The sequence below is a fragment of the Lepus europaeus genome, chromosome 13 (genome assembly GCF_033115175.1).
Source record: "Lepus europaeus isolate LE1 chromosome 13, mLepTim1.pri, whole genome shotgun sequence".
In the NCBI taxonomy this organism is placed as follows: Eukaryota; Metazoa; Chordata; class Mammalia; order Lagomorpha; family Leporidae; genus Lepus; species Lepus europaeus.
In genome coordinates this window covers 59,787,696-59,811,374 of record NC_084839.1, presented here as the reverse complement: position 1 = coordinate 59,811,374, position 23,679 = coordinate 59,787,696, and the positions used below count along the sequence as shown (strand labels likewise).

At 38.3% G+C, this 23,679-nt stretch overlaps 1 protein-coding gene across 6 annotated transcripts in view; it reads left to right on the top strand.

The window, feature by feature from the left end:
- VPS54 (VPS54 subunit of GARP complex) overlaps positions 1-23,679 on the top strand; it is a 132,213-nt gene that overhangs the window by 9,862 nt on the left and 98,672 nt on the right. For 4 of the 6 annotated variants that reach the window (XR_009867804.1, XR_009867805.1, XM_062209525.1 and 1 more), the window contains exons 2-3: positions 17,628-17,783; positions 18,970-19,211. Coding sequence is in view for 4 of the 6 variants with exons in the window: in XM_062209525.1 (XP_062065509.1) it covers positions 17,648-17,783; positions 18,970-19,211 (378 nt within the window). In the remaining 2 variants the exon portion in view is untranslated. Of the gene's footprint in view, positions 1-14,386; positions 14,403-17,627; positions 17,784-18,969; positions 19,212-23,679 lie in introns of those variants that run through there. The other 2 variants (XM_062209523.1, XM_062209526.1) reach the window with 2 other exon arrangements.

Genomic DNA, 23,679 nt, shown 5'->3' with positions numbered 1-23,679 from the left:
ATTCTCCAAGTGGCCACAACTGCTGGAGCTGTGCCAATCCCAACTCAGGAGCCAGAAGCTTCTTCCAGGTCTCCCATGTGGGAACAGGGGCCCAAGGCTTTGGGCCATTTTCCACTGTTTTCCCGGGCCATAACCAAGAGCTGGATCAGAAGCAGAGGAGCCGGGTCTTGAACCGGCACCAATATGGGATGCTGGCACTTCAGACGGCAGCTTTACCTGCTATGCCAGAGTGCCAGCCCCACACCCTATTATTTGTATTCTTGAAAGATGCAAGGCAGGGATTACCCAAAACAGTAGATAAATCCAAGTGTCATTTTTGTTTCTTCTTAGGAATGTGTTAATAATACATGTTTTTTTTTTTTTTTTTTTTTTTTTGACAGGCAGAGTGGATAGTGAGAGAGACAGAGAGAAAGGTCTTCCTCTTTGCTGTTGGTTCACCCTCCAATGGCTGCTGTGGCTGGCGCATCGCGCTGATCCGAAGCCAGGAGCCAGGTGCTTCTCCTGGTCTCCCATGTGGGTACAGGGCCCAAGGACTTGGGCCATCCTCCACTGCCTTCCTGGGCCACAGCAGAGAGCTGGGCTGGAAGAGGGGCAACCGGGATAGAATCCGGCGCCCCAACCGGGACTAGAACCCGGTGTGCCGGTGCCGCAAGGCGGAGGATTAACCTGTTAAGCCACGGCACCGGCCAATACATGGTTTCTTTAAACAGTTGTTTTCAGAGTAGAGTAGATTATCCAGATTTTGTTATAAATTTGTATTTTTGTAGGGATTTAAAAATTACTTCTTTCTCTGAAAGGGAGTGACAAAAAGGGAATGCTCCCCATCTGCTGATTCACTCCCGAAATGCCTGCTAGGCCAGGCTGAAGCCAAGAGCTAGGAACTCAGTCTAGGTCTCCCACCTGGGTGGCAGGGACTGAACTCTTTGGGACATGGCCTGTGGCCTCTTGGAGTGCATACCATCAGGAAGCTGCAATCCAGAGCAGACCCAGAACTCCCAAGCAGCATCTTAGCACTGTGCTAAACCCCTACCCCTCTTTGTAGGGATTTTAGTAAATATCTAATAATGTATATATTTAAAACATTTATTCTCCAGTAACTTTGAATGAATGATTTGAGGTTTTACTTGCTAATATTTGGTCAGGATGCCAAAAACAGAATTACCAGTGTTCTAATTTGGTTTACTATCACTGACAAAAATTTCACTTGTAATATAGTCATGTTAGTGGCTCAGAGAAGTAAATAAAACATCCATGCTATTTTTGATTTTCATTGACTTTTTGTTTTTTTTAAGATTTATTTATTTATTTGAAAGGCAGAGTTAGGGAGAGAGGGAAAGGGAGGGGGAAGGGGAAAGGAGAGGGAGAGGCAGAGGGGGAGGGGGAGAGGGAGAAGGAGAGGGCACACTGCAGGCTGTGGCTTAATCCACCACAGTGCCAGCCCCCACTGATTTTTTTACATGCATATTTTACAGATTTTTATCTCACTACAGTGTTACCATTCAGATTCCAGACCTGTGATCCTTAATTAACTTCAGTGATTTCTAAAATGCTAAAAATCTCTGAGTGCTGAAAACAGACATTGCTTTTATTTTGAACAATAAGTCGATTTAAAAATTATATATTATATATTTATATATTTTTGATAATATTTATGATTTTTATTTCTGACAAAGATATGTAGAATATCATTTTATAAGGCATTTAAATATCTAAATCTAATATTAGAAATAGTTATAATTTTTATCCCGCTGTGGCGCAGCAGGATAATGCCGGCATCCCCTGTGGGTGACGGTTCAAGTCCTGGCTGCTCTACTTCCTATCCAGCTCTCTGCTATGGCCTGGGAAAGCAGTGGAGGATGGCCCAAGTCCTTGGGCCCCTGCACCCGCGTGGGAGACCCTGAAGAAGCTCCTGGCTCCTGGCTTCAGATTGGCGCAGCTCTGGCCGTTGTGGCCAATTGGGGAGTGAACCAGTGGATGGAATACCTCCCTTCCTCCCTCCCTCTTCTCTCTCTCTCTCTGCCTCTCCTCTCTCTGTGTCTTTCAAATAAATAAATAAATAAATAAATCTTAAAAAAATAACCAGCTTCAGGAAACACATGATTTCAGAGTTTCTTTTCTTTTTCTTTTTCTTTCTTTTTTTTTTTTTAAAGATTTATTTATTTTACTTGAAAGCCAGAGTTACAAAGAGAGAGAGAGAGAGATCGATCTTCCATTACTGATTCATTCCTCAAATGGCCAGAGCTGGGCTGATCTGAAACCAGGAGTTAGGAGTTTCTTCCGGGTCTCCCATGTGGGTTCAGGAGCCCAAACACTTGGGCCATCTTCCACTGCTTTCCCAGCACATTAGCAGGGACCTGGATTGGAAGTGGAGCAGGCAGATCTTGAAGTGGCATCCATATGGGATGCTGGTGCTGCAGGTAGCTGCTTTACCTGGTATGCCATAGCGCTGCCTTCAGAATTTCTTTTTAGGCAAAGGGTCTCAACTGTCAAATGAGGATGCAAAAAAAAAAAAGCAAATTAGATTACTACAACTTTTTTTGCTTTAAGATTTATTTATTATTTGAAAGGCAAAGTTAGAGATAGAGACAGAGTCCCAGAGAGATCCTGCATCCGCTGGTTCTCTCCTCAAATGGTTGCAGCAGCTGGAACTGGACCAGTTCAAAGCCCAGAGCCAGGAGCTTCCTCCTGATCTCCCATGTGGATGTAGGGGCTCAAGCACTTAGGCTATCCTCCTGTTTTCCCAGGCTTCTAGCAGGAAACGGAATTGAAAGTGGAATAGCTGAACCTACTGTGCTGGCTTTACCTGCTATGCCACAGCACCGGCCTCTAAAACTTTTCTTATTTTCTGGGTTTCTTTAGGTTTTTCCATGTTGTTTTCATGCTTAAGATAGATACATAAGCACTTACTATGACACCATCAATTTGTTAATACTTCTTGGAAGTCCAGATTTTCATGTTAAGTTTTCTCTTCATTATTATTATTATTATTATTATTATTATTTTTGACAGGCAGAGTGGATAATGAGAGAGAGAGACAGAGAGAAAGGTCTTCCTTTTTGCCATTGGTTCACCCTCCAATGGCAGCTGCGCACAGCGCATCTCGCTGATCCGAAGCCAGGAGCCAGGTGCTTCTCCTGGTCTCCCATGCGGGTGCAGGGCCCAAGGACTTGGGCCATCCTCCACTGCCTTCCTGGGCCATAGCAGAGAGCTGGCCTGGAAGAGGGGCAACCGGGATAGAATCCGGCACCCGAACCGGGACTAGAACCCTGTGTGCCGGCACCGAAAGGCGAAGGATTAGCCTGTTAAGCCACGGCGCCGGCCTCTCTTCATTATTAAGATTGTTGTGACCAATAATGTGTGTAATATAAAATTTAAAAAATTTTGAGTATTTGGGCCGGTGCCGTGGTGCACTAGGTTAATCCTCTGCCTGCTGCGCCAGCATCCCATATGGGTGCCAGTTCTAGTCCTGGTTGCTCCTCTTCCAGTCCAGCTCTCTGCTGTGGTCTGGGAAAGCGGTGGAGAATGGCCCAAGTGCTTGGGCCCCTGCACCCATGTGGGAGACCAGGAAGAAGCTCCTGGCTCCTGGCTTCGAAGCCAGCTCTATCCGGAGCAGCTCTATCCGTTGTGGCCATCTGGGGAGTGAACCAACGGAAGGAAGACCTTTCTCTCTGTCTCTCTTTCTCACTGTCTGTAATTCTACCTGTCAAATAAATAAATAAATAAAAATCTAAAAACAAAAGAAAAATTTTGAGTATTTTAAAAATTGTGATAAAATTAGATTTTGTCAAATGACAAATAGTATAGAAATACGTTGCTATTTGTGTCTCATATGTATGAAAGAGGCTTAACTGTACAATTTTCCAGAAATTGCCTCTTAAAATTACAAACATGTACAAAACATTTCAAAATATGAGATATTTCAGGTATATTGCAGGCCAACAGCAAGAAATCAGCTGAAGAATAAAACTAAGGAGGAATTAGAAAAATTATGGAGAAAGTTGATGGGCAGAGCATTTACTACGGTAAAAGTAATCTGGTTTCTATCAAACTGCCCTTTGGTAGGACACTACAAAGTGCTTGCTTAGTTCATTTTCTTATATCTATTAATACTAATAAATTTGGGGGGAATCAGGCTTGCAGTTTTTGTTTGCTTTAAAAAATAGCAATGAGTATTTTTTTTCTGTTTTACTAAGTCCAAAATTGTATAAAAAAAAAGCTACCTTTTCCCAGCTACATGTAAAAAATAATTTCCACATTGTCTATATCTTCTTGATTTATACATAGATATGTTATAAAGTTTCCTTTATAAGTTAATTATTTGGAATTCAGAACATATTTCTTGTTGAAATGGTGAAATGATAACCTCTAGTAGAATGTATATCCCACATTGTAGCTGAATGATTATTCCTTTGCTAATAAAGATAAATTGCACTGATGAAAATGTATATTATGTTTTGTTGTGGGGGGTAATTTTCTGGTAGTCCTAATCTTATAAAAATGCTATTTCAATTAGATGTTAATTATTCCTACCATTTAATAGGAAATAGACCAAAGTAATAATCAGTTATCAGAGTGAGTAATTAGTTGCCATCAATAATTGGATTTTATTATTATTTTTAATTGGTGAGGCAGGGACAGAGATACAGGATTTAGAATCAGGAAATCTGAATTTAAATCCCGTTTCACAATTTGCTAGCTAAATGTTGTGAAACCAAGTTACTCTTGAACTTGTTTCATCATCCATAGAATGTAGCTCATTGATTCATTCACTGATTGATTCAGATTTGTTTCTTACTTGGTTGTTTTAAAGAGCAACAAAATAATCTGAATCAAAGTAAACTAGTATGAACTATATATCGTGTTTAGTCAAATACATATTCATGTAGTTCTTCCATTGTTTAATTCCTTGCCATCCTTCATTTCATTATTAACATTTTCACTGCACTGGCTCTAGGACTTCAGAAACAGTGGTAGAAATGAGGCAATCCTGGTTTACCTGAGTTTTAGCTGATCTTTTCCTCCCATCCTCTCCCTCACCCCCACATTGGTAAGGGCATTAGGCCCAGGAGTAGGATATGAGGCAACTTTTCTAGGTCAATTTGCTCAGTTTCTCACTGTTGCTTGACAGAGTTGTTTCTCCAAGTGGGGTCTAAGGTGCCTCAGTCCTTGGCCATGATACTTCCTTTGTCTGCCTTCCCTCCCCCAACGCATCCCACCTGGTTCCTGTGTCTTAACACTGGCCATCTTCTTTTTCCACTGTGCTTTCTTGTTTTTCTTTAATTTTACCCTTTAGTTGATTTCTTGCTGTTTGTTTACAATTATACTTGTCTCTTGGAGCCCACAAAAATTCTTACTCAACTCTTATTCTTTTTACTTTACCCACCAAAGAGATGTTGATTTTATTGCCTTTATTACTTTTTACCCTCTGTAGTTTGGCTCTGTCCCAACCATTGTCTTAAAACTGTTGTAATACAGTATCCTTTTTGAAGTTTGTAACCTCCTTGATTTATGTGTCACAAGTTGATGCTACTATTCACAATTTTCTCCCTCACATCTCTACTTTAGTCTATGTAAGGACAGTATTTCTGATTGCTTTCTCTCTTTCCTTTTACATTGTGAAGTTTGCCTCACTCCTTCAGAGCTTTCATTGGCTCTTTACTGCACTTCCTACCTTTGTGATACCTTTCCTGTGACTACAATTAAACACTTTATCATTGCTGTAGTATAATTTTACTTGCGGAGCAGTGATGGGAAATTCAGGGAAACAGAATTTTGTTCTGTAAAAAAGAACTTTTCCTTAGAGCAATTATAGTTGTTTAACAGTAATGATCTGCTTTTTTTTTTTTAATTTTTTTTTAACTTTTATTTAATGAATATAAATTTCCAGTGTACAGCTATGGATTACAATGGCTTCCCCCTCCCATAACTTCCCTCCCACCCGCAACCCTCCCCTCTCCCGCTCCCTCTCCCCTTCCATTTGCATCAAGATTCATTTTCAATTCTCTTTATATACAGAAGATCAATTAAGTATAAAGATTTCAACAGTTTGCACCCACATAGAAACACAAAGTGAAACATACTGTTGGAGTACTAGTTATAGCATTAAATCACAATGTACAGCACATTAAGGACAGAGATCCCACATGAGGAGCAAGTGCACAGTGGCTCCTGTTGTTGACCCAACAAATTGACACTCTAGTTTATGGCGCCAGTAACCATCCTAGGCTGTCGTCATGAGTTGCCAAGGCTATGGAAGCCTTCCAAGTTTGCCGACTCTGATCATATTTAGACAAGGTCATAAAAGACAGAGTGAGGATAGTAACCAATGATCCTAAGAGTGGCATTTACCAGGTTTGAACAATTATACAGCATTAAGTGGGGAAGAGGACCATCAGTACACACAGGTTGGGAGTAGAGCCATTGGTGGTAGAGTAGAGGTTATGATTACAAAGGAATGAGGCCCAAGTGCACTAGACAGGGCCTAGAACAAAGGACAGAGTCATTATTAGAGGAGCTAAGAAAGGTGCTGTCTAAGCTACAAGTAATTTTTCTGATTGAGAGGCAAATAGACCCTGATAGAAGGGGCTTGATAATAATCTGGTGGGCTTTAGGCCTTGTAAATTCAGAGGCCCAGACCTATCTATCTCTTCCCATGGGGTATATCCTAAGGGAGGTGTGAACCTCCTAGGGGAAGGCACTCTGTTGACTTTCATTACTTGGCTGGCCTGGGAGGAGAGCTGGCCAGGTAAAGGCAGGGGGCATCTCTACCAAGAAATTTACAGTTCTGCCTGCAATGTTACTGACCCTACTTGGCCATCCCCTCAGCTGCAGTGGTCACTTTGGAAGTTGGGCTGAGTGAAGGGCTTTTCAGCTTAGAGCCAATAAGATCTGTGGCTCTGACCTGGGCATCCTTCGACTCCAGGGCAGGTCCATTTCCAGTGATCCAACTCTTGGCAGAGCTGCCAGGGCTCTTCACAAGCTGACTTCTGCTGAAGCCCAGGCTTACCACATTGAAAGCCACTGCAGTGGACTGGCCTGTTGGGTCTCCTTGAGGGCGGATCACTGTACAGATCAGCCATTAATAGGCCTGCCACCCATTGCTTCTGATGCCTAGCTTTCTTTTCCTCCTGGTTTGTGTTAAAGCAGACCAGAGGATGCAAGTCAAGGGAGTGCCCAAGTCCCATCTCTAATCTTCGGTGGCCTGAACTACAAGTCTATAGTCACAGGCATGTTCTGTAGTAGTTTTTCTAAGGTAGACAATGCCCATGAGGAAAATTATATTCTCACTTTAAAATTTTCTTTCCCTTTGGTCTGAAAGGGAGGTTTCTTCTACTTACTGTATACTTCGCTGATGGCGAAGTGAATCTAGCTATGAGATTATTATTTAAGTTCTTATTTTGGCTAGGCTATTACAGAAAAATGTTAGCCATCTCTTTTATAAGGTCTAAAGATTAAATTGTGCGTCCTACAGATTCCTTTATAATAGAATTAGTTTCCTACCTTGAAGAGAATAGAGAAATGAAAGAACAAGTTGGGCTTAGAATAGAGAAATGAGGGAGCAAGTCCTAGATCACTTGCTGACAATAGCAATATTACATGAATACTTAGCAAACCGTTTCAACCACTAGATAACAACTTAAGAAAACATTTACCAGAAGGTCCAATGCCTTCTATAAATTTTAAGAATCATGTATTTGAAAACACCTCTTAAAAATATCTAACATGGTGTAGTTTGTTTAGCCAGTAAACTTAAGCACAACCATCTAAAATGTTTTTAGTTTCTTTCTACCAACACGTTTAAAACATATGATACACAGATTCAGGTCACACAAATTAAAATGTATCTTTGATTTTAGCAGCTTAAATTTATGGACAATCTTATCTATAAGCCATTTAAAATAAAACTCTTAATAAAATTTCCCCATGTGGACATACAATATGTACACACATGTAACATAGCATAATAGACAAATATAGCAATTTTAATAATAGCTTTTAAAATCTTTAACTCTTTTTGTAGATTGCCAATTGATTTGAATTGCTTTTTGTTTTTAGTAACCTCAGTTAACCATACTATCTCTCAGTTGGTACTGTTAATACATTATTGGCTTCATCTGTTTACAGAGCCATCCCAAAGTACTGAATACAATAAAAGTGGCTGGAAAAAGTCCATAGGAACCTATAGGAGGACAGCTAAACACAGAACCAGCAACGCTTTAGTTTTATGAGCAGCAGATCATATATAACTGTGGATGACAAAAGACTTTAAGTCGCCATGTTTAAAATTATAAACTCATCAACCAACAAGAGGCACTTGCTTACTTCACAGTATTTTTGAAAGCACCTGTAGGATTTTACAAGTATTTAACCCTTTAAGCCTCTGGGGCTTTCTCATTAAGATAACTATCATGTCTAGTAACACAAGATCATTAGACTTTTTAATTCTCAAACATTTGTATTAATAGCATTTTCCATTATAGAAACTTAAAGTCTGGTACCACATCACATCTTGACAGTCCTTCTAATATAATCCAAATAGTCTGATTAGTTGGTGTCTCTATAAGATGAGAGACATAGGTCCTTCAATTTTTTTCAGTTGGGCCCAAACTGTAAAAACCAAAGTCCAGGATTTACTGGAAATTTTAGAGACCAGATTGTTTGAAACTTTGATTTTTTGAATGCCTGTCAAGAATGCCAAGAAGACTCAAAATCCAAATTATCTGGTTGAAATAAGATTCCTTAAAATCATGACATAACATAGACCAAATTTGATCATTGTTACAAGGTGATTATTCAAATCTTTGAAAATAAGCACATATTTAAATAACCCATAGCTCTTAATAAAAATTCAGCTGTTTTTGAACAATTAGGAAGGAAACCTCACAGCAAAAGATCACAGGAAGCTCAATTTCTCTTTGACATAGAATTAAACTCTGATGCTCTGTTAAATCAATGTGTTAAAGTAATCTATTATGTTCTCTTGATGTCTGTTAAATTCTAATTGATCTGCTTTTGAAGTAGTTAATTCTCCATTAGTGAGATTTTTTCAAGTGAAGGCAGAAAGACTCCTTAAAGAAAGATTCATGTATTAGGTAGAGAGATGAGACAGATAATCTTTCAAAGTCTTGTCCAACCCAGAAATTGCTATTTTAATCTCATCCATTCCATTCCTGTGGATTCAGCTTTGACTTGTATTCAGTTGTCTTTTAAAGCATTATTTCCAGCCCCTCCCCCATCCTTCTTGTCTCCCAGTTTTTGTCATCAAAGTTTCTTCTGTTCTAGGCCACTATGTTTTCTAACTTTACCATCAGTTTCTGATATTCTTTCACCCCTCTTTTTCCCTTTTACTGGCATGGCAGTGAGGACCGCTGGTCTGTGCTTTGGCTTCTTTTCTGAGAGTAAATTGTATCTGGCCATATTGGTTTGCTACCTTTTATCCCCTCTTTCCTTTCTACCCCCTAGGATTTCAAGTGTTCAAGCAAAGAAAAGAACACTAGAAGAAGAGGCTCAGGATCTTAAAGTTTAAATTTATCTTAAAACTTTGTATGGCACAGTCCAAATGTAAATGCTTACTGTTTATTTTAAAAGTAAGAAGTTTATAATGATATTAGCTGCAGTTGTTTAATGAGTGCCTGCTCTTTGCCAAGTATTGTGCCATGAGCTTACATAAGGTATTTCTTTTAAATCTTACAACATCCCTGAGAGGAAGATGCTGTTGCTGTTCCATTTTAAAAATGAGGAAACTGAGAGGTAGGAAGGTAAGAAAGTTGTCAAAGGTCATAGAAGTGAGACAGTAAATGACAGATCTGCATGCTGTGTATGGCCAATACTCTTCCAGGTCATATATTGTGTTACAAGAAAGAGATCTAGAATCAAATGTTAGAAAGTCTTGTAATGTTATTTATACAAACAAGAGAATACATTTTAGACTTAGGATTTTGTATATGTATGTATTTTAAATATCTTCATCTGCTTGAAAGGCAGAGAGAGATATATAGGGAGAGGGAGGGAGGGGGGAGAGAGAGAGAGACCGAGACCGACCCCATTTGCTGATTCATGCCCCAAAATGCCTGCAGCAGTTAGGGCTGGGCCATACCAAAGCTAGGAGCCTGGAACTCTTATCTAGGATTCCCACCTGGGTGGCAGGGGTCCAAGCAGCCATCATCTACTGCCTCCCAGAATGCCTTAGCAGGAAGCTCCACTGAAAGTGGAGTAACTGTGACTTTCATCTGTACTCTGATATGGGATGTGACTTAACCTGCTGTGCCACAATGTCTATTTTATATTGTTCTGTATATACATAAACCTAAATGAGACAGTGTTATGGCTTTTATGTCCTTATCTCCTTGTCTACAGTGTTCATTTATTTGTTCACTGATTCAGTGAACATTCATGTAGTTTATTGAATGCTTAAACTGTACTGGCTGTCAGTATAGGAAGGTGATATAAGTTTACCAAATAGGGGAGACAGAAAACAAATAGGTAAATAAATAATCACTTATAATTAGAGAAAGTAGTGTGAAAAACCACAAACTTATGAAAACTTATGGCAGAAAATGATTGGTTTGTAAATGTGTGTTAGGTGAGGAAGATGTCCTTCAAGACAGGGGTCAGGAAAGACCTTTTATCCCGCTTGGCAGAGATACAACCACTGTTAATATTTTGTTGTTTACTTTTGCATATATTTTCTATTCAGTGGCTTCAAAAAGTTCATGGAAAATGCATATTATGAAAAACCTGCATTATTTCAGTTATTTGCATCAAAATAACTTTAGTTCCACTTTGCTATTCACTTTTTTGAAGTACCCTTGTATAAGCTATAAAAAGTTTTTATATCAAAATGGGATTGTACTGTATATTCTATTTTGTAATACCTTAATTGTATCTCTTGAAATAGTAGCCAGAAGTTGTTTTTTAGTTTCATTACTTTCTATTCCACCCCAACCTCTGTAGTCAGAATTCTACTTCCTCTGTTGGAGTGGACCTTGTATTTGATAGGACTAGTGACTTCCTGATTGCCAAAGAAGGAGTTTTTGTTGTTGTTTGCCCATAATATTTTATTTGCCCACTCTGGGCTGATACTTCTCTCCTGCTCTTTCTCTCTCACATTCTTGGGTTTTCCTTCTTGTCTTTATCACTAACTTCTCTTTATATCTGTCTTTAATCTTTTTCTTTAGAAGTCTTGGAGTTTTTTTAGGTTTTGTCTATAGCCTTCCTCTCTCACTAATACTCTCCCAGAGGGATGTATTCAACATCTTCCTCTGCTTTCCCAGGCACACTAGCAGGGAGATGGATCTGAAGTGGAAGAGCTGGAACTTGAACCGGCATCTGTATGGGATGCTGATGTCACAGGTGGTGGCCTTACCTGCTATGCCATGCCAACCTCAGTTCTTCTAGTTGAGTTTACATGTATAACAATTCTTTTCATAGAATTTACATGTATTACAGTTCCTTGTAATAGAGTTTATGTGAGTGTTAACTAAAATAGCTCTCACAAAATGTCTAATTAAAAACTTTAGATGAAAGATGATAGTAATGGAAGCACAAGTAAACAACAAAGTGCAGAGGATCTCCTTCTCTTAGATCAAGCTTTTCAATAGCAGAACATAAAAGTACTTAAAAGAGGTGTCTGGGACCAGGTTGTGGCACAGTAGGTTATGCTGCTGCGTGTGGTGCTGGCATGAGATCGCATCCCATATGAGGGTTTGAGTCCCAGCTACTCCATTTCCCATCCACCTTCCTGCTAATGTGCCTCGGAAAGTAGCAGATGATGGCCCAAGTGCTTGGACCCCTGCTACCCAAGAGGGAGACCCATATGGAGTTTTAAGCTTCTGGCTTCAGTGTGGTCTGGCCCTGAGTGTTTTGGCCCTTTGTGGAGTGAAGCAGCAGATGGAAGATCTCTTTATTGTGCTCTCTGTCACTCCACTATTCAAACAGATAGAATAACTCCTTAAAAAAATTCAGAAATGAAACTTCCCAAACTTACATCTCCAGATAGTGGCCTTAGAAACTAATCAGTGATGTAGAGATGTATTTTTTCCATTTGGTTCCACGTATGTACTTGTGAGGTATGTTTTTTTTCCTACAACTGCGTTAAAATAAGTTGAACTGAAAACCAAATAATGCTGCCATGAACACGAGTATACAAATATCCCCTTGGGATCCTACTTTCAATTCTTTTGGATATATAGTAAGAAAGGTTGTTGGTTTCTAATTTTAATTTTAATTTTCTAAGGAATTGCTGTAACTTTTTCCATAGAGGCTATACCATTTTACATTCTCACCAGTAGTGCACAAGATTCCAATTTCTTCATACCCTGGCCAAAACTTGTTTGTTTTTTTCAAAGTAGCCATCCTGAGCAGTGTGAGATTTGTAATCCTGTTTTTAATGGCAATATACTACATTGCTTGTGCTATATACCTTCTTAAGCAGTTCCTTCTTATTAGGAATTGGTTGTTTCAGCTGTTTAACTCTTTAAATGTAATGCTGGGATTGTTTTTATTCATATTTTAAAATGTATGTGTTTTTTAAAAATATTTATTTATTTGAAAGAGTTACACACAGAGAGAAGGAGAGGCAGAGAGAGAGATCTTCCATCCGCTGGTTCACTCCCCAATTGGCTGCAATAGCTGGAACTGTGCCAATCCAGAGCCAGGAGCTTCCTCTGGGTCTTCCCATGTGGGTGTGGGGGCCCAAGGACTTGGCCTATCTTCTACTGCTTTCCCAGACCATAGCAGATAGCTGGATTGGTTGGAAGTGGAGCAGCCAGGACTCGAACCGAAGCCCATATGGGATGCTGGCACTGCAGATGGTGGCTTTACCTGTTACACCACAGTGCCGGCTCCTCAAATGTGTTTTTATGAGGGTATTTTTATTTTTATTTAAAAACATTTATTTATTTGAGAGGTAGAGTTATATACAAAGAGAGGAGAGACTGAATGTAAAGTCTTCTGTCTGCTGGTTCACTCCCTAGTTGGCTGCAATGGCTGCAGCTGGGTTGATCTGAAGCCAGGGCTAGGAGCTTCTTCTGGGTACACGGGCCCAAGTGCTGGGGCTATTTTCCACTGCTTTCTCAGGCTGTAAGCAGAGACTTGGATGGGAAGAGGAGCAGCTGGGACAGGAATTTATGCCCATATGGGATGCCAGCACCTCAGGTGGAGGCTTAGCCTGTTGCTCCACAGCACTGGCCCCAGTGGGTACTTTAAAAAGCTTGTGGAAAATAGAATTAAAATATAACTTTATTTTGATGCAAAAATTTGAATTCATGCATAGTTTTTTCATAATATGTGTTTTCAAAAACTTTTTAGACCCCTTGTATGCAATGGCTTGAAATTTTTTTTGCACCAAAATAAATTTATTACATTTGAGAGCCAGAGAGAAAGAGAGCACTGCCCTCCTCTGGTTCATTCGCTAAATGCCCTCTCCTGCTGAGGCTAGGCATTTGCTGAAACCAGGAGCCAGGAACCCAATTCAAGTGTCCCAGTTATTTGAGCCATCATGTGCTGCCTCCCAGCACATGTATTATCAGGACGCTGGGGTCAGAAGCCTGATACTCCAATATGGTATGTGGGTGTGTTTGTTTTCTTAGAATATATTAGGGGCTTCAAAAAGTTCATGGAAAATGCACACTGTTTCCTTAAATTTTTCTTCAAACTTTTTGAAGCCCCTCTATAATCTGGAAGTTAGACTTCTAATGACTATTGATGAGAGAAGAAGAGTTACATATGTAAAACGATGATATAAATATTCCAAGGTAGGACATAGCTTAACAGGGATGCCTGGATTGCATGATCAATTAGACTAGAATGTATGCCATTGAAGTTATTTAAGGGTAATAGGAAATAAAGGTAAAAAATAAAATAAGTATTAGATTGTGAGAAGTATTGAGTTTGAGCTTATGAAGCTTGAGATGAATATGACAGGATGAAAACTTTTTAGAAGATTGATCTGGAAGCAGTTTGCAGAATGGTTTAGACTGGAAGCAGAGAGATCAGTTAGGAGGCCATAGTATGGTAGAAGCATGTTTGAAGGCAGACAGGTTTAGATTTTATAAAGTAAGGTATCAGGTTTTTTTTTTTTTTTTTTTTTTTTTTTTTTTTTTTTTAAAGATTTATTTATTTGAAAGGTAGAGTTAAAGAGAGGCAGAGAAAGAGAGATCTTCTATCTGCTGGTTCACTCCCCAAATGGTTGCAATGGCTGGAGCTGGGCTGATCTGAAGCCAGAAGCCAGGAGCTTCTTCCAGGTCTCCCACTCAAATTCAGGGGCCCAAACACTTGGGCCATCTTCTTCTACTTTCCCAGGCCATAGCAGAGATCTGGATCAGAAGTGGAGCAGCCAGGACTTGAACCAGCGCCCATATGGGATGAAAAATGATTAATATATCTGTGTGTTAACCACTCTGGTAAGATGTTTTCTGTAGATTAGAGTAATAGGCTGGAAAGATTAAAAAATTAAGAAAAAAGGGACCTCGACAATTACCTTCCTGTAATAGGTGATCTCAAGGGGAATTCTGAATTGACTGTGAATGTTTTCATAATATCAATGTTCTCTGTAAACCGTTGCTATTACTGTGTAGGAGTAGGGAAAAATTTTTGCACGGTATCTGGTTAATGTCTGTGATAAGTGTTGTTCCTTCTCAGCTATCTTTTCATTCATACTTCAAGGAACTCCAGTTTAATATAATTCTTCTGCAACATCAAAATCTGGTTGAAATTTGATAGGCTCCTCCTCCATATTTGAAGTTGTACAATAATGCCATCTTGAGGTAGATTAAGAGTTAGAAATTGAATCTTTTTCCTTTTCTTGTGTACTCGTTTAATATTTGAAAGGTTTGTAAAGTTCTTTCCCCCAGATTTTTATTATGACAAATTTAAAAGTTGGAACACTAATATACATTTCATTTAGATACTGTTTTTTAACATTTTTCATATTTGCTTTATCTGTATTTTTTGCTGAATAATTTGAAACTAAGTTACAAATGATATCATACTTTATTCCTAAGTACTTCATTATTATTGTGCTAAGCGTAAGAACATTTCCCATAACCTCAGTATCATTAATATACCTAAAATAATAATTCTAAAATATAATCTTAGCTCCTAATCCATATTCAAAATTTCCCATTTGTTCCAAAACTGTGTTAAAGACAGTTTTTTCTTTTTGAACCAGGATTCAGTGAAGGCTCAGATTTTTTTTTAAAGATTTTCTAATGTATTTATTCGACAGGTAGAGTTACAGACAGTGACAGGGAGAGACAGAGAGAAAGATCTTCCATCCACTGGTTCACTCCCCAAATGGCTGCAATGGCCAGAGCTGAGCCGATCTGAAGCCAGGAGCCAAAAGCCTCCTCTGGGTCTCCCTCGTGGGTGCAGGGACCCAAGGATTTGTGCCATCTTCTGCTTTCCCAGACCATAGCAGAAGCTGACCAGAAGAGGAACAGCCAGGACTAGAGCCAGTGCCCATATGGGATGCTGGCGCCGCAGGTGGAAGAGTAATCTGTGCCACAGCACCAGCCCCCACATATTGTTTTTAGTTGTTGCCTCTTCATTCATTTTTTTTTTTTAAACAGGCAGAGTTAGACAGTGAGAGAGAGACAGAGAAAGGTCTTCCTTTTTCCGTTGGTTCACCCCCCAAGTGGCCGCTACGGCCGGCTCTGCGCCGATCCAAAGCCAGGAGCCAGGTGCTTCCTCCTGGTCTCCCATGCAGGTGCAGGGCCCAAGCACTTGGGCCATCTTCCACTGCCTTCCCCGGCCACAGCAGAGAGCTGGACTGGAAGAGGAGCAATCGGGACAGAATCCAGTGCCCCAACCAGGACTCGAACCCAGGGTGCTGGTGCTGCAGGCAGAGGATTAGCTTAGTGAGCTGCAGTGCCGGCCCACCTCTTCATTGATTTTAATCTAGAATAATTCTCCACCTTTATAAAAGGACCAAGTGTCCATTTTCTACAGTTTATTTGTAGAATGTCTCACATTCTTAATTTGTGTGATTATTTCCTCGTGTTGTAGTTTATACCTTACTATCTTGTTCTCCCGTTTCTTGTATACTGGAAGATAGATCCTAGAGCGCGGGATCTTAATCTTGACTCTTGGGACCAAACTCCACAGGGTCTGTATTTTTTCAGTGCATATTTCTTATTGTCCTTGTGAATGGTGTGTTTGGTTGTGTTTCTTTTGCACTGAAAATGCAGAGACAGATGTGAAAGAAAGTCTGATAAATGTTAATTTTCAGCTTCCCAGGAAACTAGGGGGAAGGTAGAGTGGATGAACTATTTCTTACAGGCCTTAGCCTTGTGTCTCTGTTCCTTATTTGCTATTCATATTTTTCGATTAATTGGATTTCCTAACTTGACTTTTTAAAAAAACGTGTTAAACTGCATAATCCTCTTTCCTTCTAATTTTTAAAATTTATTTGAGGAGGAAAGAAGGAAGGTGAGGGGAGAGCAAGCGAGTGAGTGAGCACAAATAAGTGCTTTCATTCATTGGCACACTCCTCAGAAGCTTGCAGTGCTGGAGGCTGATCAGGCCAGGGAGAAGACTAGAACTAGAACCCAATCCAGGTCTCCCATATGGATGGCAGGAAATGTAGTACTTGAGTCATTACCATTGCCTCTCAAGAGCTACATTTGCAGGAAACTGGAATCAGGAACTGGAGCTGGTTGTTTAACCTGGGAACTCTAAAGTAGGTATCTGAAGTGGTGTTTTTACCCCCAGGTCAAATGCTCACCCCTAAACCACATAATCTTTATGGATTTTGCTATACTTATCTCTAGTGTGAGAAAGAGTAAGTGACGCTTAAATGTGAGATAGGATCTCTTTTCAACTCTATTATAGAGATGAGGAAAAGCACACAAAGGCTAAATAAATTTCCTCATGGTTTTACTGCTAATTAATGAAGATGGGATATGAATGAATACAGGCAGGCAGACTTTAAAAATCTATCCGCCGAGGCCAGCATTGTGGTGCAGCCAATTAAGCTGCCAGTTTGACTTTGGTATCCCATATCAGCTGGTTCTACTCCCAGCTTTCTGCTTTCAATTCAGCTTTCCAGTAATGTGCCTCCCGACAGTGGATGATAGTCCAACTACTTGGGCCCCTGCCACCTATGTGGGTGACCTGGATGGAATTCCTGGCTCTTGGTTTTGTCCTGGCTGGGACAAACCTGAGTATTGCAGGCATTTGAGGAGTGAACCAGCAGGTGGGAAATCTCTCTTCCTGTCTGTCACTCTGCCTTTTAGATGAATGACTGAATGAATGAACCAACCTACCAACCTTAAACAAAACCCCATCCACTTGTCCATTTGCTGTAATGCATAATTAATGTATATTTGTGAATGTAATGTGTTCATTTTTTGTATACTGGGTACATATTGATATCTGTTGTCCTTTGGATTAAAGACTAAGTAAAGATGCTTTGGGGAGAATTCTTTTTCATATAAAATGACAACCTTTTTAGCAGACTAAATATTATGAACAACTCACTATTAATAGCAGATATTCAAATTGCATACTTCAAGGGATTTTGAAAAAAAGTCCGTTTTTGAAAGAATGTGACATGCATAAAACTTACAGATGGATTTTGTTTTGAATTAAGTGTCTTAAATTATTATTTGTTTCGTACTCTTTTTCAGTTGAGTGGTGATTTTATGCAATGGCTTCAAGCCACAGTTCTTCACCAGTGCCTCAAGGAAGCAGCAGTGATATTTTCTTTAAGAAAGAGGTAGATCCATCAAAACATATTCGACCTGTGCAGTCACTACCCGATGTGTGTCCCAAGGAACCTACAGGTAATTTTTTTTTTTTAATTTTAACTATGATTTGTGTTATCTTTAAATGAGTAGTCAGGTTCAAAGACTTAAAAGAGTGAATTTTACAATGTTAAGAGTAAAGTTATAAATAATTTGGAAATAAGTTATTTGGGAAACTGGAATAAAATTCTTTTCATGTATTTTTATTCTATAAACTGAAAAAGTAAAGTAAAAAATTTACTTTATAAACTGAAAAAGATACAGATTGAAAGCTTCTTAATTAAAATGTTGAAATTCAGTTCTCATTATTTGCTGATTCTATACTTAAAAATTCCCCTATTTTCTAAAATTTTCTTATAACCCCAAAATCAATACTCATGGCACATTTGAGGTCATTTGCAGACACATAGGAACAGTGAAAAATTCCAGTTGTCTGACACACATGTTCCCAGCTGAGGTCTAACAAGGCAATGCACAGCTTTGTCTTGACCTGTCATACTGTAAATTAGTGATGTTTTTATTTTATTCCTGTTTTGCATTTTTGTTGGTGATTTTGCTGTTTATAATGCTTCCAAATGTAGTGCTAAAATTATATGGTTAGTGTTCTAAACACAAGAAAGCAGTAATGTGACTTTAAAAAAATACTGAAGCTTTGTTCAGGCATGTTATGGTGCTTTTATCCATGACTTAGATGTTAATGAATAAATTACATGTATTGAGTAAGGTGTCTTCAAACAGAAACACACACAAAATAAGGTTATGTCATGATTGGTTAATGAAAGTGTTGTGAGCAGAGGCTCACAAGAACTTAACCTTTACTTTGCTCTAGGAGCAATGTTTCACTATTCACTAATTGTTGTAACTATAAAACCAGAGTATTAGAGGATAGAAAATATATAATAGATCATAGGAGGTAGCAGAGTTTTGATGTTGAAAAAAAAATGTTAAGAGAAATTGTGCATTTAAGGAAAAGAATTAATGAAAAGACTTTCTTTAACATCTATCCAACTTGTAACTACAACCCCAAGATTTTACATATCCTTTATTTTTGCATGTTTTTCATATCCTGGGCAATTGATGCTTAAAGTGGAAGACTATTTAATCAGATTGATTTTTATTAACTTAGTTGGTGTGTGTAAAGTGGAATCAAGTATTTTAATTTTTGTAGCATGTAGTTTTAAATATAGAATCAACTTTACAAAGTTCTCTCGTTTACTTTTTGCAGGTGATTCAAGTAGTTTATGTGTTGCCCCATCTCTAGTTGCAGATCAACATAGATGGACTATATATCATTCCAAAGTAAATCTCCCAGCAGCATTAAATGATCCTAGATTAGCAAAAAGAGAATCTGACTTCTTCACAAAAACATGGGGATTGGACTTTGTGGACACTGAAGTCATACCTTCATTCTACCTCCCACAGATCAGCAAGGAACATTTTACAATTTATCAACAGGAAATTTCTCAGGTAATATCTAATCTTGAAGTTACAGTCAGGTCAAAAGTAATAGGAAGATTTTTAGTTTGATTTATTACAGATTTTGGGCCAATAATCTTTGATGAACCTATAGTATTCTTTTTGCTCATTCACATTCTATTATCTTGGTTTGTATTTAGTCCTTCCTTTGCTTAAATACATTTCTCTTACTTACTATTGTGATTTTTCAGGATTACACATTGGTAACAGTGCTAAGATTCAACATGAAACCTATACTACCTACCAAGGAGAAAATAGTTCTCTTAGGCTGTTGGAGAAGGATAATTTGTGAGGTTTAAAAAATTCACAGATAAGAACTGTTTTTATGTCTGTCACTCACTGTCTAGCTTTAACAGATAGCCTTAATATCTCCAGACATAATTGTAATATGTATAATATGTTGCTTTAAATTTAGACTGAGAGCAAGAACTGAGTGTAGCGCTGAGTTGTAATGGCCTATGACTCATTTTCAGATTGTTAGTAAGTGGCTGTTATCAATATAATACTAGCTACTATTTTAATCTTCTTTAAACAAATTGTTAAAGTAGTATGGGGGATATTTATATTGTTATAACTATTCTGTTTTGCTTTTTTCATTAATGAGTCTAATTTGAATTTAGCAGATTTTATTTTACTTGATTCCTTTGTATTTTTATGATTTGGATATGGGCTGAATATGGCTATATTATTGATATTAATGCTATACAGTATCTGTCAAGTATTTTTATACAGCTATAAAAGAATACATTGAATACAGAAAGGTTCAAAACAGATATGAATTCCCTCCCTGACAAAGCTTATATTTCTAGCAGGAAATATAATAAGTCCTAAAACAACCACTAAAATAACAAAATATTATAGCTAATAAGCCAAAAGAAGAAAGAAAATAGAATTAATAAATTAGGGGTATGCATTTGGCCTAGTGGTTAAACCACCACTTGGGATACCTGTGTCTTATTATTGGAGTTCTGGGTTCATGTCTTAGCTACACTCCCAATTCCAGCTTCCTGCTACAAGGCACCTTGGGAGGCAGCACGTGATAGCTTAGGTGTTTGGGTCCCTGTTGACCATATGAAGACTTGGATTGTATTCCAGCTCCTGGGTTTGGCCGGCACAACCTCCACTGTTAGGAGCATTTGGGATGTGAGCCAGTGGATGGGAACTCTATCTGTTTCTGCCTCTGTATGTCTCTCAAAAAAAAAAAAAAAAAAAATTCTCCATCTAAAAAGACAAAAAAACAAAAAGGAGCAAAGAGTAGATGAGATGAAAAGAAAATGGTCAACAGAATGATAGTATTAAGCCCTTTATCAATAATTAAATTAAATGTAAATGTTTAATTGACTATAAATGCCAATTAAAGGCAGAGATCGTGAGCTCTAATGAGAAAACAAAACCCAACTGTGTGCTGTGTATAATAAACACACTTAAGGGGCCAGCATTGTGGCATAGCAGGTTAAACTACAACCTGTAATTTATGAGAGTATTTCCTTAAATATTGTGTACCCTAGGCTCCTTGTTTATTTTGGCTTACTGCCATCCTTGATGAAGTAACTGGAGCTCTCATACTACTATGGAAATTGAAAATGCTACAGTTTGTTTAAAGCAGTTTGGCAGTTCTTAAAAAGCTAAATATATCTCTGCTCTGTCCTATGAGGAGCTTAGAAATTATTAGTCCTGTTCTTACAACAACAAAAAATCTGAACAAGTAAAAACTCAACAAATAAGAAACACTTGTGAAGGTTACAGCCTAGAAACTTGGACTCATTAAGACTGATATTTAAACTTTTTTTTTTTTTTAATATATTTGAAAGGCAGAGTTAGAGAGAGGGAGAGATAGAAAGAAAATGAAATCTCTGGTTCACTCCCCAGATGGCCACAACAACCAGGGCTGGGCCAGGCTAAAGCCAGGAACCTGGAACTACATCCTGGTCTCCCAAGAGGGTGGCAAGGGCCTAAGAATTTGGGCCATCTTCTGCTTTCCCAGGTGCATTAACAGGGAGCTGGATAGGAAGTAGAGTAGCCAGGACTTACATCGATGTCTGTATGGGATACTGGAATCACAGGCAGCCACTTAACGTGCTGTGCCATAGTGCTGGCCCCTGAAGCCTAACTTTAAGATCATAGAATGCTTCCCTTTCTCTTACATTACCTCATCAGTTGAAGCCCAAATAATAATTGGAATATAGTTGCATATTTTGGATCTTATTTATGAAGTCTATAGGGAAACCCAAAGACAGCTGGAGAAATGAAAATAAGGATATCAGAGGAAATTTTAGCCTGTCACCTACAGCTACTGCATTCAATAAATACATCTTGATTCCTAACTGGGCAAACAGAATGTCATACTGATGGCCTGTCTACCTTAGTACCTTTTATCTAGTACATCATATGATATTCAACAACAATAGCAGCAGAAAAACACTAAGGACAAAAAATACAGGTTAAAGAGACAGCAAGCATCAAACTAGACTGCAGTGTGACAGTGATGTTGAAATAATCAAACTGTGAACTTGAAACATCTATGAGTAATATGCCAATGACTCTAGCGGAAAATATGGGCAATATGTAAGAATAGATGGATAATACAAGCAGAGATGGAAATTCTTTTTTTTTTTTTTTTGACAGGCAGAGTTAGTGTGAGAGAGACAGACAGAAAGGTCTTCCTTCCATTGGTTCACCCCCCAAATGGCTGCTATGGCCGGCGCGCTGCGCCGATCCGAAGCCAGGAGCCAGGTGCTTCCTCCTGGTCTCCATTCAGGTGCAGGGCCCAAGCAGAGAGCTGACTGGAAGAGGAGCAACTGGGAGAGAATCCGGTGCCCCAACCGGGACTAGAACCCGGAGTGCCGGCGCCACAGGTGGAGCACTAGCCAAGTGAGCCGTGGCGTTGGCCAAGATCAAAATTCTTAAAAATCAAAAAGAAATGTTAGAAATCAAAGACACTCTAACAGAAATGAAGAATGCCTGTGTTGGGTTCATCAGTAGACTTGAAATGGCAAAGAACCTTTGAGCTTAAAGAAATGTTAGAAATTTATAAAATTATGGTATACAGTTAAAACAGTGCTTAGAGGGAAATTTATAGCATTGAATGCATATATTAGAAAAGAAGAAAGGTGTGAACTGAAGAATCTAAGCTTTTACCTTAGGAAATAAGAAAAATAAGATTAAAATAAATTCAAAGTAGAAGAAAAGCAATAAAAAATTAGGATTTCAGCAAAATGGACAATAGTAAGTCATTAGATAAAATTAACAAAACCAAAAGTTGGTTACTTGAGATCAATAAAATAGATAATCATGTAGCGAGATTAACTATAATAAAAAGAAATAAACTGCTAATATTAGAAATAAAGGGCTATTGCTACTGATTCCATGAACACTAGTAGTATAATAAAAGAATATTGTGAATTATTCTGTGCCTGTGAATTTGATAACCTAACTGAAAGAACCGATTCTTTGAAAGATAAACTCTACCAAAATTTACCCAGTATTAGGTATTCTGGATAGACCTTTATTAAATACATTGAATGATAACTTCTCAAAATGGAGAGTACCAAGCCCAGATGGATTCACTGAGGAATTACAGCAGCCATATAAATATAAAGTAGAAATTATAGCAATTTTTACTGTCTATTCCAGGAAAGAGAAACATGGGGAATACTTACTAATTCTTTGACATCAGCATTAATCTAATACTAAAATTAGACAAAAGTATTACAAGAAAATTATAGGCCACCGTCTTTAATGAACATGGATGTAAAATTCTTAACAAAATATTAGAAAATTGAACCCAACAAAGTATAAAAAGAATTATATACCATGACCCAGTAAGATTTATTCCAGAAAGGAAGGGCTGGTTCAGTATCCAAAAAGCAAGTTATGTATAATTAACCACATTAACAGGCTAAAAGCTGAAAAATCATGTGGTCATATAAATAGATAAAGAAAACATTTGACAAGATCCAATACCCATTCATGATTAAGAAAACAAAAGCAAAACAACCTCTCAGCAAACTTCTTCAACTTCATAAGGAACATCTACAAAAACTCTACAGCTAATGATGGGAGACTAGATACTTCCCAATAACATTGAGGAACTGGTAAAGATATCCCCTCTTACTATTCCTTTTCAACATTGTACTGTAATCTCTAATGCAAGAAGAGAAGAAAAGAAAAAGTATTCAGATTAGAAATGGAAGAAATAAAACTTCGCTCACAGCTGACATGATTGTTTATGTAGAAAATTCCAAAGAATCAAAAATGAAACTTCTGAAAATAATAAACAAGGATGGCAAGGTTGCAGAATACATGGTTAGTAAACAAAAGTTAATTGCTTTATTCTATAGAATCAGTGATTACAGTGAATATCCTAGCAGTTTTTAAAAATATTTATTTACTTAAAATATTTTTTATTAGAAAGAATTATGGTGAGAGAAGGAGAGACAGACAGACCTTCCATCCACTG